The sequence below is a fragment of the Delphinapterus leucas genome, chromosome 8, assembly GCF_059928025.1.
Source record: "Delphinapterus leucas isolate spDelLeu-1000000601 "Yukka" chromosome 8, BTC_Dleu_Yukka2, whole genome shotgun sequence".
NCBI lineage: Eukaryota > Metazoa > Chordata > Mammalia > Artiodactyla > Monodontidae > Delphinapterus > Delphinapterus leucas.
The window spans coordinates 29252812-29269446 of record NC_143136.1 but is presented as its reverse complement, the minus strand read 5'-3'; the positions used below and the strand labels follow the sequence as shown (position 1 = coordinate 29269446).

General features: G+C 42.3%; 1 protein-coding gene across 12 annotated transcripts in view; it reads right to left on the bottom strand.

The window, feature by feature from the left end:
- The window catches only part of KLF7 (KLF transcription factor 7), a 116749-nt gene that overhangs the window by 72668 nt on the left and 27446 nt on the right, over window positions 1–16635 (bottom strand). For 8 of the 12 annotated variants that reach the window (XR_016394026.1, XR_016394027.1, XR_016394028.1 and 5 more), the window contains one exon: window positions 1821–2454. Coding sequence is in view for 6 of the 12 variants with exons in the window: in XM_089916463.1 (XP_089772589.1) it covers window positions 1821–2454 (634 nt within the window). In the remaining 6 variants the exon portion in view is untranslated. The remainder of the gene's footprint in view (window positions 1–1820; window positions 2455–16635) is intronic. The other 4 variants (XR_016394031.1, XM_022567523.2, XM_089916465.1 and 1 more) reach the window with 1 other exon arrangement.

Below are 16635 nucleotides of genomic sequence, written 5' to 3'. Positions count from 1 at the left end.
TCAACCTTCTTGCCTCATCCTGCCTTCTCTGGTTTCCTGCAGGGAACAGGAGATGAGTCATGGCTGAAGCCTGGGAGCACTGCAATGTCTTCTCGTTACTTTACTCATTGACTTGAGAAAGAAAGACATATAAATAAAAACGACCTCCAGGACAATATCAGAGAGAGGAAAAAAAAAAAGCTGAAAATAGCAGGAAGCTTTCGCCTTGATGTATGTGGACCAGAGGACTTGAACCCAATCTCCAGTGGGAACCCTGAGTGGCACCTGAACCTGAGCCACAGGTTCAAAAGTTACCTTAGGGGACCTTCCCATGAACCAAGCAAGGGCAGAAGGGAAAGTGAGTTCGGAGTTAGAGGAGAGCATGCCTAAATCCTGTGGTGTGAAGAAGCAACGTCCGTGCTCATCCCCCCGTGGGAGTACCTTCCAGGTTCGCGGTGGTGACGGCTTCTAGTCACACATTATGCACTCCTACCTCAGGGAAGCTTCTCTGTCCTGCACAAAGACATTTCACAGACCCCCTCCCCCCAGAAGATTAAAGCTGAGAGGGGCCTTAAGATCCAGATTGTTTGGCAGATGTGGAAAATGAGGCCGCCAGCGAGGTAAAGCGATGTGCTCAAGGTCACAAAGCTAGTTAGTAATAGCACTGGAATAGAACCCAGGTTTCCAATGAACTTTGCACTGTACACTTCCTTGGTGACACAGCCCACAAACCACCACAGAGTACCTGGAAGACAGGCAGTGAGCCCGAAAAGAACTCACCAACACATCTCCTAGCCTAGATCCAATCCCCTATTTCTCCCTGACAACACTCTGATTCTGCTGTTTATACTTTCGGAGCTTTTCCCTGTTCAGCTTGTACTGTGCACGCAGTATGCAAAAACCATACCAGCAATACACTGTCAGGGACTCATTAAAAAAACCCCAATGATAGCAATTGCTCCTACGATGCTAACCCCAAGAAGAGACGCCAGCCCTAAGCTTCCAACTCAAACCAGAGAACAAAGACCAGATTCAAGGAATATGCTAATCTCACTCTTTTCTCTGCAAACCCCCCTCTACCAAATTATCCCATCGCTCCCAAGATCAACATGATTCCTGGGAGTCACCACAGAAGTCCTGAGGAAAATATACAGTCCCCACCGGTCCCCAGCGCCCTTACCACACACATAGCAATGTAATCACTTTAGCAACTTCTCAGTAAGAAGCTCATTCAAAGGCAATTCTGCCATCTCTCCGTAAAGCATGCGCCACAGAACAATGCAAAAGAGGAGATGCCAATTAATTATAGAATGATCACCTCTAATGAACTCTGAAACCCTCCTGCTGTTGGTGACTTTGATGAAAAATCAGGGATGCTGGAAAAAGAGTGAATAGGGACACCTTGGCTACCTTGCTCAATTGTGAATTTCAAATGTACCTCCTCGGATTCCACTGTTGATCCAAACTGCAAAACTACACTGATAAAACAATGAAAAGTACCAGGAAAGTGACAAGTGCACATATCACGTACGGTTGTGAGTCACACCAGCAGAGCCCCTGTTCAGGCATCCTCAGTAGTGTCTGATTCTACACCATGGTTGTAGAATTATTGCCTCTGAAAGTGTCTCCGAGCCAGTGAGTGACAAACCCATGTCCTGTGCTCAGGACACCTGGAGATCCTAAGGTAACGAGTGAGTCGCCTGCTTCCCCACCCAGGCCCACCTGCCTCTCTGCACCTCCTAGTTGGCATGGATGCCACTTCTCGGAACAGAGAGAAGCCCTTCCCACCATGAGGCTAAAGGAGGAAAAAGAAGAAACCACGTGCGGTCAACTTGTACCACTACCTGTGTGAGTCCTCTGGTGGGCCTTTAAGTGGGAGCTTTTTGTATAAACTTTCCGGCACCCGTTAAACTGACAGCGGTGAACCCTCTTCTTGTTTTCGGGGCATGCCTCAGCCCCTACCCCTCCTTGTTCACTGTCGCTCTGTCCACTCTTAACTGTCCCAGCTGCCGCCACGGCTGCCGCTGCTGTTGCCACCCCTCCCACCTTTACTGAGCTGAGTGCAGCCTTCTTGGCCACCAGTTTCAACGTCACTGTGCCATCCACGGCTGAGAGAGTCTGTGAGGTTTTGACCAGATGGCGGCTGAGCTCAGGGGACGAGGGGGGCGTTAATGAGGTCACTGCGTTGAGCTGGGCCTGGTTGACGGCTGTGTAGCTGTCTAGAGAAGAGCTGGTTGGCTGGAGGCTGAGGCAGGTCTCAGATAGCAACTTGTCCCGAGAGAGCAAAATGTCCACTGCCGAACTCTTCTCACAGATGGTCGCTTCCACAGGGAGCAGCAGGGGGTCTAAGCGCCGGAAACTTTCCTCAATGCACGGGGGAGGAGAAGCACGGAGGAAACAGTCTAAGTCCTCACCAAAGGTCTCCGAGATCCTCCTGGGCTCCGTCTGCAGGTAGCGTTCCAATTCAAGGCATGTCTGCAGAGGGGAAGGAGGGAGGGAGAGAAACAGCCATCAGAAGCAAAGAACACCACGAGGCCACATGTTGACAGGCTGAGGAAGAAGATACAGGAAGGAACAGAGAATGTTTCATGGCTCGTATCTGAAATTCTCTTGTTGAAAGGTCTGACCTTGTTATTTTCTCCCTGGACACTTCTGAAGGGTTCACAAGGGTCACATGATATGAGTTCAACTACTATAGTTAATGGGGAACTAGAAGCCCAGAAGGGCTATCTCACACCATCAAGTTCCCTGAGAACATTTAATGTTAAAATGGTCTCATGCTCCACAATCCAATTCAGGGTGAGATGCTCTAAGCCTCCCTAGGAGTTCCCACGCAAGCAAGAAGCAAATAGAATCAGACAAGATTTTCGTATCAAGACTCCCCACAGTCCAACTTAATTTTTCAAATAGACTTTAGCAAGTCACAAAAATAGGCCAATTTTCCAACTTGCCCTTTAGAATAAACCATGCCCACCCAAACTAAGTCATGAGCTGAACCAACAGCAAGCCCTGCCTTGGGAATGGATTCCCTAACCAGCAGGAATGGACACTGTTCTAAAGAACGCCTTGTATAAAACCTTTGATGCACATGACAAAACCCCCATTGTTTACAGCAAGTTATTCAAAATACAATTGCTACATACTGTGTGGCAAGGAGCATGAGTCCCATTACAATAGTTTGACATCTCTGACTCCACGATAAAAATAAGTTCAATCATAGCTATTTGAATTGGTACAGATAAGACACAATCTATTTCAATATAAAGTTTTCACCCGGTAAAGAAGTGAGGAAAAAGAAACCAAAAAAACAGAAAGGTTCAGAGTTTCAACAAATCTTCATCCATGGTGCATGTAAGTCTTTGTAAGATGGGGGAAGCGCTATTATGGCCAAAGCAGATTTTAAGTTTATAATCTAAAAGATCTCCTCACTTAATCCTACTCTTCCAGAATCTGGTAGAAAACCATTGTGCTAACTTATACTATCAGTTCAATTTGCTCTAATTTCTGGGGCTTCAACAAAGAAAACACTGATGGCAAATTTAAAATGTGACTAGCTCCTAATTTACTGCCTCTGTAGAGCTTCTACGTTTTCAACCAATGTTCTGATTCTAGGTTTTTATTCTGTTAAGAATCTATTTTAATGATATACCTAGTTGTGTTATCTGTCAAGGATTTTATTTTGGTGACATTTCAAAAGATTGGTTTTTAATCAGCCTTCTGGTAAAACTCCGCATTACTGAATAAGAAAAGTAGATTTTTAACAATGAATCACCTTTGGGTCTCACTATTGATTTTTAATAGGATAAACTAATGAATGGTTCCAATCTTCATTCAACCCTCATGTCACAAGTGTTCACTCAACTACTGTGTTCACAGCAAGGTGCAAGGCTTTCTGTATGTTAGAAGAAGAAGACAGTGATAGATCCATGTGATGTAGGTGCAGAATAAACAATTACAAGCTAAAAATTACATGAATTTATAAGCAAAGTGGTACCAAATAACATAACAATAAAGTATGTTGATAAGTTCTTAGGGGATGAGTGGACAATGAATTCTGTACTCTATATTATGGAGGTATTAATCAAGGAAAGCTTATTGGAAAAGTAAGTTTGATTCTATTTTGCTTATTGATTAAATAATAGCTCTTGCTGAGTAGCTTCCCACCACTTTATATCCGAAACAAGTACTACCACCTTCTCAGGTCTAGGAATTTGTCTTATCCTTATTTGCCCCTTTTCTGAATTCTATGTTTCAGAGATTTTCCCTTTCATTTTTCCATCTCATTGCTAAAAATTATCATTTACTTCTTTCCAATATTGAAACCCTCAGTGTTAGCCCCAGTCAATTCACTTCTGAATTATAAGATATTACCCCTGAAACCTCCCCTTCCCTTTTTAAACCATCATCTGCCAAGTACAGTGTCTGGTACCCATCAGGTATATAATGTCTATCAAACAAAGATAAAATCAACTTTTTACTATTATTTTGATCATTCTATTCTACTCCACCCTACAAAAGCCACCTGCTGACCCTAACCTGGACTAGGCTGAGGCTAGCAATCCTAGAAATGACCACTAATACATGTCTTCTAGAACATAATTGTAATACTCCTTTAGCTTTGCCCAAAGAGCAGAACCAGACCATAGAGACACAGATATGTTTCAGGTAGAAATCAGCTGAATCATGGGTTATAAGAGGTCCTTCCCGGCCTCACACACAAGGACGATTTCACACTCACAGTCACCAGTGTCTGTGGATAGAGCTTTTGGATGTCATGTCATCTTACATATTTTTAGCTCACAGAATCAAGTCACTAAGAAATTGTTGTGATTATTAGGAAGCTCAGATCTCTTCATACTCTAAGGGATTCTAAGGAACTGAGATATTCTAAATGCATTTACACACTCTTCAGGGAGGATAAAAAATAACCTACCCAGGGCTTCCCTGGTGGCGCAGTGGTTGAGAGTCCGCCTGCCGATGCAGGGGACACAGGTTCGTGCCCCGGTCCGGGAAGATCCCACATGCCGCGGAGCGGCTGGGCCCGTGAGCCATGGCCACTGAGGCTGCGTGTCCGGAGAGGCTCCGCAACAGGAGAGGCCACAACAGTGAGAGGCCCGCGTACCAAAAAAAAACAAACAAAAATAACCTACCCAGTATGCCCTAGTTTGAATCCCAGATTGAATCCCAGAACACATGGATCACACTAATTATCTAAGGATGGAGATACTTCCCATCATTAAACGTGGGAAAATCTGGACCACTTAAGAGAGGTTATCACTTGCAATCCTAATACAAGGCATTATTATTCCATCTGAGAGTTAGAGAAGCATGAGTACCCATCAGAATGTGCTGAGTAGCCCTCTGAAATCATTATGGAATATTTTTGTCTTGAGAAACCTACTTCTTGTAATATTTGCTGGCGATGAAGCTTAGATAGAAAAGAAGACTTTGTCAACCAGAAACTCATCAGGAGTGTTGGAGATTAAAATGTTAATGAGGAGGAGGATTTCAATGTTAGATTATTTCCAAGCAAAAGAGACAGTTTATTGCCAATGTTTTTGAAAAATAATTATAAGAACTCCCTTAAGAAACGCCTATGATGTTTAATTGGAATTTAAGGTATCAGTATTTACTCAGAGATTTTAATACATATACACACAGAGGTATGTATAGAAATAAATGTGTATATGCATGTATGTGTATATATACATGTATTTCCTAGCTCCGTCAATGAGAAGAGTCTACAAGCAAAGACACCCCAGTAGCAGTGAGCACACCTGGCATGAAGATCTTGGTTTCTAAATATCACCATCCAATAAAGGGAACCAGAGTGCCTTGGAGAAACAGTTGATTGAAAGGCTGAGGCAAAGAAAATAAAGGTGAGACTAGAATATACTGTCGTACCAGAAGGTAAGGAAGTGCTCATAAAGTGATGGAGGCATGTCAAAAAGACTCATGAGCCAACTTGAAGGAGTTCTCAAAGTCCAAATCTAGGCAACATGAGCAACAAAAATGAATAATGATAACAGATTCTAACCCATGGAATACGATTAATATCCATGAATCCATAGTGATATAAATAAACGGTTGAATAAATAAATAAATGGAGGAGATAGATCAGCTCCTACTTATAGTAAAATTACAATTAATAAACGGAGAAGTATTGAAAATAGAAGTATTGAAATAGAAAACCACCATTAGTCAAACAACAAAGTAGTAATGAGTACAGGCAAGAATCACCAATGGATGTTAATATTAATAGATGAAGGTATAATGAGAAACAAGATATTTGCCTAGTCTCAAAGCACCCCCCCAACAAGACATTTATTAAGTACAAAGACAAAAATAATAATTTTACAGTAGAGAAACCTGGCATGCACCACCTTCACCATATGATGAAACTTTGCAGCATATCGATATCATGCTCCCCAGACATGATAGGCTGAAAAGGGCACAACATTATTCTGTGCCATTCTTGCCAGAAGTACCTAACTTCAATCTAATCATGAGAAAACATGAGACCAATACAAACTGAGGGCCATTCTACAAAATAACTGGCCGGTATTCTTTAAAAGTATGAAGGTCATGAGGAACAAAGGAGAAGCTGTCACAGATTGCAGGAAACTAAGGAGATAAGACAACTAAATGCAATGGATCCCTGCCTGGATCCTGGATGAGAAAAAGGACACCGGTGGGAAAAATAATGTAATTCAAATAAAGTGTATAAATTAGTTAATGGTATTTTATCAAGGTTAATCTCTTGTTCTGATACTTGTATTATGATTATGTAACATTAAGGGAAGCTGCAAAGAGTGTATACAGGAACTCTATGTACAATTTTTGCGACTTAATATAAGTCTAAATACTTGTAAAAGAGAGAGAGAGAGAGAGAGAGAGACAGAGAGACAGAGAGAGAGAGAGAGAAGAAATGCCCATCGGCACACTAGGAGTGTCTCCAGATTGCAAATTTCGATACAGAGTTCAAATGTTTGTTTGTCCTCCAGAACCAGAGATTTACTCTGTCCCAATGACACTAGCCAGCAAACTCCAAATTGGAGTCAGCAGATGTCAATTTAATGGCATAAATCATGGCTGTCTGGTACCTCACCTTGGAGAAATGAGGCTTTCCTCAGCCTGACCTAACAATACAACTTAGGGCTTGAGCCACTGGATCAGCCTCCACCTTCTCAAAAATCCACTACCGTCAGCAATGGGGAGGAAACGCACCCAACTGCAAAGTGACTTTCTTATTATTTATGAGTCACAGATGAGTTTTGTGAAGGCTGTCCGATATCTCAATTTCGAAATGCATGGCTTCTTCTAGTTTCCTAACAAACATCACCTGAATTTGGTTTTGAAATGATCACCCTGAAATATTTTAAAATACTCTCCATTCTCTTCATAGCTTTCTTGTTGAAACATGCTTATTAAAATGATAATCCAAGACCTAGTTTTAAAAAAAGAAAAAAATTCAAACCTGTTAACTGCCATACCTGCTACTTCTATGATAGGATCCACAGGCAGAATTTGACAGAAAACAGGATAATCCAAGTCTTGCAGGACAAATTAAGTTCACCAAAATCTCCCTGCTGTTGGCAAGAGGTAGTTACTTTCACAGGATCAAGAAATATGTAAGAAACTTGGTCATATGTGGGCATGATGACGCCAAGGTTACCAAATGGCTCTTGTTCAACCTGTCCTTATCTCATCATAATTTACATGAAAATTGCCAGTCAAGATTGCAAATATCTCCAGGTGCTTTTGCCATTTCCCCTAAAACCCTCCCCCTAAAGGGTTTCCCTCACCTATTTTTCCTCTCCTTAACTTCCCCTCATGCCCATATGCTTGACACAATCTTTTATTTTCTCTCCCACTAATCATTCTTTCATCCAAAGTTCAGCATAAAGTCTATCTCTTTCAGGAAGCCTGGTTTAGGAAACACAGAGTTAAGAAAATATGCTGGCTGTCAAGTGTTGAAAGACAACCCTCCTCAATCCTGGACAATTAAATTGTGTCTCCAAAATGAATCTAAGGGTCCATAAATTGGTAGCATGTCTGGTTTATTAAGATTATGATCTCCTTAAAAGCAATGACCATATTGTTTAAATCACATAGGTCTCAAACAATAAAAATAATCTTTTAGAGCTAAATTCTACCTTTGCTATCTCAGATGGGAGATATGTCTAAGTATTTGAAGTGGTGTAGCACTGTAAGAACTTTCTAAAACATAAGCTTACCTCACAACCCCCATCCATCACCACCACTGAAACTATACCCATGTTTGGTTGGGGCAGACTCTAGTCCAGCCTCCTCAATGCCATCCCTTTAAAGCCAAATGTTTTTAAAACATAAAAAGTTCTAGGTTTTTTTTCTGTCTTTTAATTAGAACATAAGACAAAGCCATTGGTCCAATATTCTTGCCACCACTCAATAACTGTGTCACTAGGAGTAGTTATTTGTAGTCTTTGGATCCACATATACTTGAGTTAGTGAGTCAAAAAAGAAATAGAAGAAATAAAAGAAATGGCATTTTGCTAATGATTTCTTTCTGGAATAATATAGTCATTGAAATAAAGTGCCACCTACACTACTACCTATGTTCGTAATCAATTATCAGTCATTTGTTCCCTTTAGCCAGCTGCCCTTCATTCTAAGTATTCCACCTATTTCATTCACTTAAAAGATCCAAGAGTTAAAAGAACAAAGAGATCAAACAAATTGGGGAAAGAACATAGAGGCAAAAATATGGGGAGATAACAGCAATCTCCTTCATGGAAACTTGCAAAGTCATGCTTCTTCTGAGATCAGACCTTGACCTACTGATGCTTCCAGCAAGGAAGGGGTGAATTTTGGCTCCCAGAAAGAATGCTCACCCAGGTAACTGCACACGCAGGTGAACTGCACTTGGCTGCCCATGGTAGCCCCTTCCTGACATTTATTATGTGTGGTTTTGTCACGTGCTATTAACCATGGTGCCACAGTCCCCAAAGAGTCTGAAGTATAGAAACAGGGAGACGAACCTCTTACCTTTCTCCTGGGAGTGTCCCAAAGCTTAATTACTTTTCTGTGCTCTGAAACTCACACACAACCCAGAATGGAAATTCAAAGTGACACAAAACAAGCTACTGACAGTAGGGTAATTTGTGCTTCTTTTGTAAAGCAATCTTCTAAAATACTCATTCTTTCTAACATATTATTAACTAAGTTCACACTTCACACTTTTTGGCAAAATCTTTATTCTTCTAACTCCAAGCCAACTTGAAAACTCTGTAGGATTGCAAAGATTGATATTTATGGGAACTTTGTGATTTTTTTTTTTTCCCCCTTCAAAGGATGGTATGATGTAATGGTTCTGACACATTTCTAGTCTTTTTAAATTAGGTCAGAGTTGAAAGATGGGAAAGGAAGTTGAAAGCATGGCCAGAGTTCTGGTACCAATTTTTCTGAGGGATTGGGGGAGGGAAAGGAAGCACCATAATTGATAAACTCAGTAAGCCTATGGGAGAACCTCACATAACAGGCACCTCAACTTTTTGCCCATCTTCCTGGGTTTCGACATTTCAAAGCAGTTCTGAGGAGGAGAATGTAACAGTGAACCTAACTCGTAGCAGAGAGGAGGTATGAACCAGTGACAAGAATCAAACTTGTAAGACCTAGAGATAGATTTTAAACAAACATTCACTTTTTCTTGACTTTCACTGCCAGAAAATATTTGGGTGGAAAGTTAGGAGAGAATAAATTCTGTCTAGAAATTGTGGGTGAGCAAGTATATGGTATAAGTGAAAATCTCTTACTGCGTTTTTTAGCTATTAGGTTAAAAAAAAAAGAACCCACATCAACAGCACACCCCAGAGGTACAACAGTATTACCCATCACTGTCAGAACTGCTGAACTCCGCAAAACCACCACAGCACTGTAACCAGTGTAGGATGCCATTCCTTCCCACTGTCTCTCACATCGACTGGTTGCTGGAGCTGAAACCAAATTAAGTATTTCCCTCTAGTAATCTGTAAATTCTGAGAGACAGTGCTATGAAAATTAACTGAATTCTAAACAAACATGAAAGTTGGGAAATCTCTACCAAAACCCCTTCAGTGTTTCTCCTCCCCCAACTATTTTCAACATACAAAGAAAATATTTGTTGTATATTTTTCCTTTGGGGAGGCTGGGGAGAAAGGAGACAAAATTAAAGGCCTGGGGAGAGCGTGAGGTCTCTGAAATAGACAGCCTCAAATACCCCTTTCATCTCCCAAGGATTCCTTAGTTGCAGCGCATTAAAAACAAACAAACCAACAACCACCAAACAACTCAAATCCGAATTAAGAGTTAAGGCGAATTTTACAGCCATGTAACCTGCGCAGAGTTGGGGCCCACGTCTTGTGCTCCTTGTCTCCCAGGCCTCCAACAACCTGGAAGAGCTCTTTCCTCCTTCACATTGTCTGTGACCCTTAAAATTCAGTGTCCACTAGGGACAAGGTGGCCCATGCACGAGAGGCCATCCCATTTTGGTTCAGGGTTCTTCTTCCATATGTTACTTTTCAGAACACACCAATGAGAAGTCTATCACTCTGGCCTCTACCTACAATTACTGCACCTACCCTACATCAGCCCTTAAGGAGAGTCACTCGCTCTCAGTTGGCCACTGAACTATAACTAAAGTCAACTTCTGAGTCATGGAGAGACACCACTGCTCATCACAGCTAGATCACAGAACATGCTGGGGTCCACTATCAACTTGCTTCCCAGTTAAGTCTCCATTTAGCTTGACACACACTGGAGGAAATCCCATTTGTTACTTTAGAGCTTGAAAATAAGTTTCATTAGATGTCTCTGCTTCAGTTATTATACTTTCATAGACAAAATAAAATTCATGCCTTAATAGTCAAGGAAAAATCATGCTACACTGGAGCAAAGACCCAGATCTGGGCTGAGAGTGTGGTTTAAAAAAGAAAAAGAATGTACAAGAGACACCCCCAAAGGAAAAGCCCATCACTGTGCGGGAGAGGGCCAACCAGTCCTTGCTCAAGAAGAAGGGCACCCTGCTCCAGCAACTCATGAGAGCCCAAGGACTCGGGAGAAGGCCTCCCCCCTGAGGGGTGATGCTTCGCAAGAACAATGATCCTGACAGTTGCTCAGCTTCACCATTAATTCTCCATAAAGAGCAGTTTTTGCGATGAGCGCTTGTGTCAGGAGGGGCCCGATGGTTCAGAAACCTGTAATTATTCTTGGCTCGCCACCCCCCCACTGCCTCTGCACCTGTGTCAGTTCAAGGCACCAGCTGGCCATGTCTTGCCTCCTGCCTCTTAAAGGGGTGGATTGCGGCTGGGAGGGGGCGGGTGGGCAGGGGAGCCTTCATTGAAAACCCACACTCACGTTACTTGCCTCTTCTTCCAAAATGCAAAAACAAAACAAAAATTTTAAATTCACCAATCTCATCCCTTCCCCCAATGGGTCTTGCCAAAGGAAACAAATAAACATTAATTGGCTAGAGAGCCTTCATTCAAACCAAAATTACTGAAAAACACAGTAACAGGGAAAGGTCTGACAAGGGGTTATTAATCCTGTTTTACAACCCGCTCTTACTCACCCCCCTACCCGCTCCTGTGAACTTTGCACACACACGCACACACCCTCCCCAAACTCCCTGGGCCCCTCTGTACTGAGTGGCCAAGATCGGAACATGCCGAACCCATGACATCATCTCCCCTTCCTCTCCCAAATCACTTGCACAGGCTGACTCAGGCTACTGGGATTTTTTTTTTTTTTTTTTTTTTAAAGCAAGCTCATTTCATTGACTCCCTTCTGGACCATTGTTACATCCTTCTCAGTCGGGTAAATTAAATATATCCTTCCTCTACCTCCCATAAAATATACGTATACATACATGATTGTTTTTCACCCCAAAGCACAGCTGCCCAGGTGTACAATGTATACATACACACACACACACACACACACACACACACTCACACACAAACCCACTCGAAGCTTGAATTTCCCAAGAACAACAGGTTCAAATCCCATCGGGGCCCTCAGTGGCAGATGCAATTTAGTGGCTGGTGATCACAGAGGATATTTTCAAAACCAAGAGAGTTTAAGCACTTCCACTGTGGAATGCTGAAGACAACGTAGCGGCACTAAGAGGAATGTTTGTTTTGCTCCTCAGACTTCGAAAAGTGACAGCCAAAGACATAATGAAACCAAGCCCTAAGCCGCTTTTCCTGACATAGATGGTTGTACATTTACTTAATTTAGGGTCCTTGGAATCAATTTCCCAAAATATTCACGGTGCCTGTGCGGGTGAGCTACTGCGCCGCTCACCCCAGTTAAGGAGACGGGCCCTGTGCACCCTGGAAGGCAGAAGCAAGGCGGCTAAGAGCTGGCCCTGGAGGCAGGCTGCCTGGCTCCAAAATCGGGTTACACTACTTACTAGCTCACATCACTGCTGGGCAAGTTACTTGACCCCTCTGCCTCAGTTTCCTCATCTGTAAAGTGAGATAACAGAAGAAGCTACACTGCAGAAGTGTGTGAGAGTTCAATCACTCTCAAGTGTCAAGCGCTTATAACAGGGCCTGAAACACACACTATGGATGCTATAGCCAATATATAATGTGTTCTTTTCATTACACATCTAAGAAGAAAATAAATATATCAAGGGCACGGAAAGGGAAGATAAAAACACCAAATAATTATCAAGGTAAAGCAAAGCTGTTGAGTGGAAAAGGTTAAGTGAGCAGGGGACTCCGGCTGCATGACCTACCTCACTGGGCTGTTTTCTCACTTACCAGGTGAATGGATGGGGGTTCTCAGGAACCTACTAGTCTGGAGTTCCAGGAGGCCATGAAATAGTGGTGGAAGGGTAAAGAAACATGGGAATGGCTCATTCAGTACAGGTTTGAAGGAACAGACCAATGGTTTTGCTGCCCAACTGGCTGGTGAAAGGAAGGAGGCTGCAAAACCCAGAAGAAGGTGGTCTTTGGCCTCTTCACAGGCACTTCTTGGCCTCGCTCATGAAGCTTAAGACACTCACTAACCCAAGTTTACACATACTATGAAACGAATTCTCTGGTTCACCGTGGATATGAGCCTCGCCAGCATCTAAATATAATCTTCACCAGAATATGGGCTCCTCAAAGACACCCGGACTTGTTTTTGACTCATGGCCGGATTCAAGCATTTGTCTTGTCGAATGAATGAATGAAGCAACTCTCAAACAAACAATTCAGTCAAAATGTCAACACATTTGATCACAATTCTGGTCAGGCAGGGGTCGAAGAGTATGATACAAGCCCCAAATTCTTCTTCCTCCACCAAAAGAACACCAGAAACAATATGTATGCATATATAACCAACAACAGTCCTTGTAGGCTTCAGCAGTATTTTAATATTTAATTACAGGTGATATTAACTTGTCTCTTCAATGTTTTTCATTAAAGAAGAAAAAAAAGTTTAAATGCTTACTGTCTGGGATACACCCAGCATTCCCAAATGTGAGGCACATTTAGATTCCTACAAGGCCATAGGGAAGCCCTGTGTAGGAAGTAAAAGCCATTTCCTCATCTCAGAGAATGTTCCTCTTCCTCCTGCCACTTCATCTTTTCTCCTCTGGCCTCCAGAAACCACCAGGAAGAGAAGCCATAAACACAAGTGGACAAGGTGCTGTTCAACTCTCATTTGTATTGGCAAAAAGAACCTGGCCTGGGAATCAGATTCAACACCTCCCTTTCCAACACTGCCTCTTCCCTTCCCACGGAACTACTAACCCTGAGCAGGGAGTTCATTCCCTTCTTGCAAAGTGAGTGAACCACCCTTTCAAAGACCCCTTCCAGCTCAAGTGCTTGCTGATAGTACTTCAGTGGCCTGCCATCACACTTACTTCCTCGCTATGGCAAATCAGATCCTACATGAACCAGTCTTGTTTTCTTCACCTCTTACCGCCCCCCTTCCATTCACACAACCACACCAAGCTCAGGGCCACAGTGCCTGCTATTCCTGCACCCCAGAATCCAGACTCCCCAGGTCATGGCATACCTGCTTTCTTTTAATCTGTTATGTTTTGGTTTAATTGCCACCTATTCAGAGAGTCCTTTGATCTGCCTAGATAAACTAACCCAAACACCCTATTCATTCTCCCTCAGACTACCTTGTTTTATTTGTTTTTCAGTTACTTACCAAGCCCTGGAAAGATCTAAATTATTTGTTTTCATGTTTATTGTCCATCTTTCCATACTATTAGGGAAGTTCCAGCAGAGTAGGGACCTGGGCTTATGTGCCAATGAATCTCCACACCCAGCACAGGGCCTGGAAAAGGCATCTAAAGATACTAGTTTAATGGGTAAATGAATCAATGAAGCCATTAGTCAATGCTGAAGTCCAGGGAGGACTTTAGCTGGTCTCACCAGCCAGGAAAGCTATCCTAAAATGTCTACCTTATTAGGTCAGAGGACTCCATCAATGTTTCTCCTCCGTTCACATTTTAGCACCGAGAAAGCACTCACTGACTCATACTCATCAGACTCAGTAAGATGGAAACTCTGCTCAAGACAAAGAGATCAGCCTTGGGTCCTCACACCTGCACATTTCAAACAGATGCAAAGAGGGCATTTCTTCTCAGGAGTCTGTATTGCATCATGTGCTCCAAGTGTCGCTCAGATGAACAAACCCACCCTCTCCTGGCCTCCACAACCAGGTTCCTGTTAACTGGTGCCCTGAGGGAACAGATTTAAGATAGAGACTCAACCATCTTACATCATTTATTCCCATTTCTATTACCCAAAAGGACCTCCCTGAGAAAGGCAGCTCTGGCCACTGGTCTCTGAAGCACTTGAGGGTCACATCCATTTGGTTCCCAACACGGGCATCCCCACATTCACTGATATTTCGATGAAACAGTGCATTCAAATCTCGCAGGCAGGGAGGACGCATGTTTTTTGTCATCCTAAACAGCTGCACACTTCACTTGCATAGGTGAGGTCCTTGGAAATTCCTGTTTTGGCCCATTCTGGTGACTTTCCCATAAATTCCTAAACACAAAGCATTTTGTTCCTCTCCATTCCCTTTAAGAATTTTACATAAAAAGATATCTCTACTGAGAGGTGCTATTTATTTCAGTATCATTATTTCACGGATACAGAGCCCTCAAACACTGAACCTGGAAGTAAGCCAAAATCCGATTAAGAGGGTATGGCGTTTAAACTAGGCAAGAGCTGAGGGTGAAAATATTGAATATAAGCTGTACAGGGTCCCTGTGTGTGTGTGAACACATGTATGGGTGTGTGTGCACATGCCACTGACAATGAAATGTAGATTCTTTTTCACGTCTTTCGGATGCCTTTCTCTAAACCCGTCATTGTTCTCAGAGTCACAAAGTCATTCCCTTTCTTGTTTATTATGTTAGGCAATAGGAAGCTTTCACATGATGGCTGGAAAAAGATGAGGGAGAAAGAAAGAGAAGGTTTTCCATCACATAAAGAAAAGAAAAATCGTGCTTGGCCCATTTCTGAACCACATTCTGATGCTGCAGATTTCAAATTAACAATTCAACCCAACTGGACAGGGAGGAATCAAGTGCTGAGGCCCTGAAGTTTGGTTTCCAGTAGCTCTGGCATCTCATTTAACCTGAGGTGGCTCGCCTGGTACCGCAGGACATGCACTTTCAGGCACACCAGACTCTCATTGAAGAGACACTAATTTGAATCATCACTGCCATCCCCTCTCCCCTTTGTTCCTGTTTGAACCAATTTCCATACAGTTTCAAAGAAATCATCAGCCCATGCAAAGGGAAATCCCAATGGAACAAGAACTACATTAGCAGCATAAGGGGGAAAATCTAATTTCCAATCCAGTTGCTTTGTTGTTTCAACCTCCAAGGAAGGTTGCTACATATGCACAACATAAAATTAAGTTTTAAAACGCCACCATGATTTAAAATTAATAGAAACTCTCATGGGGAAAAGGTGGTTCTTAGTACAAATCTCCTTACACAATTGAAGGTCAACTCCACCAGAGCTTGTGGGTGGTCTGGGTCTTTGAGGTCTCAATCGTCTCAATCATCTCAGCCAACAAAATATTTTAGAACGGCATATATTCATTGAGACCAATGCACATGCTACTTAATAGTTTATGGTGAGTGAATTCTCAGTGTAAGGTAGTATCCACATTAAACATTCTTAAACTACCTTGTTGACAGACCTCACTGAGATGTATTTTAATGGTCCAAATTAAGGATTCCATTTTGGCATGACAGGATATGCCAATGAGACTTCCTAGTGCCCTAGTTACCGGAATAAAACTCATGGCAAGACACCAGTGTGACTACATCATTAATTAACCTGAACCACATACCGGAACATTGCTGCTAATAAAACTCCCCTATAAAGAAAACATGTTTTCTCTACTGAGAATCCTGGAATGTGGGCCCCAGCAGAGCCACAGCCTTAATTTAGGAGATATTTTGATGTTGCGTCTATATCTGCAATTGCCATAAAATTTGCTTATATTTGGCTTGATCTTCAATAAATTGAGTTATTTTTTTCCAAATTTTATTTTATTTTTAATACAGCAGTTCTTATTAGTTATCTATTTTATACATATTAGTGTATATAAATTGAGTTCTTGAATGTGCTTCTTGGAAAAATAAAATTAAAATGCCATCCA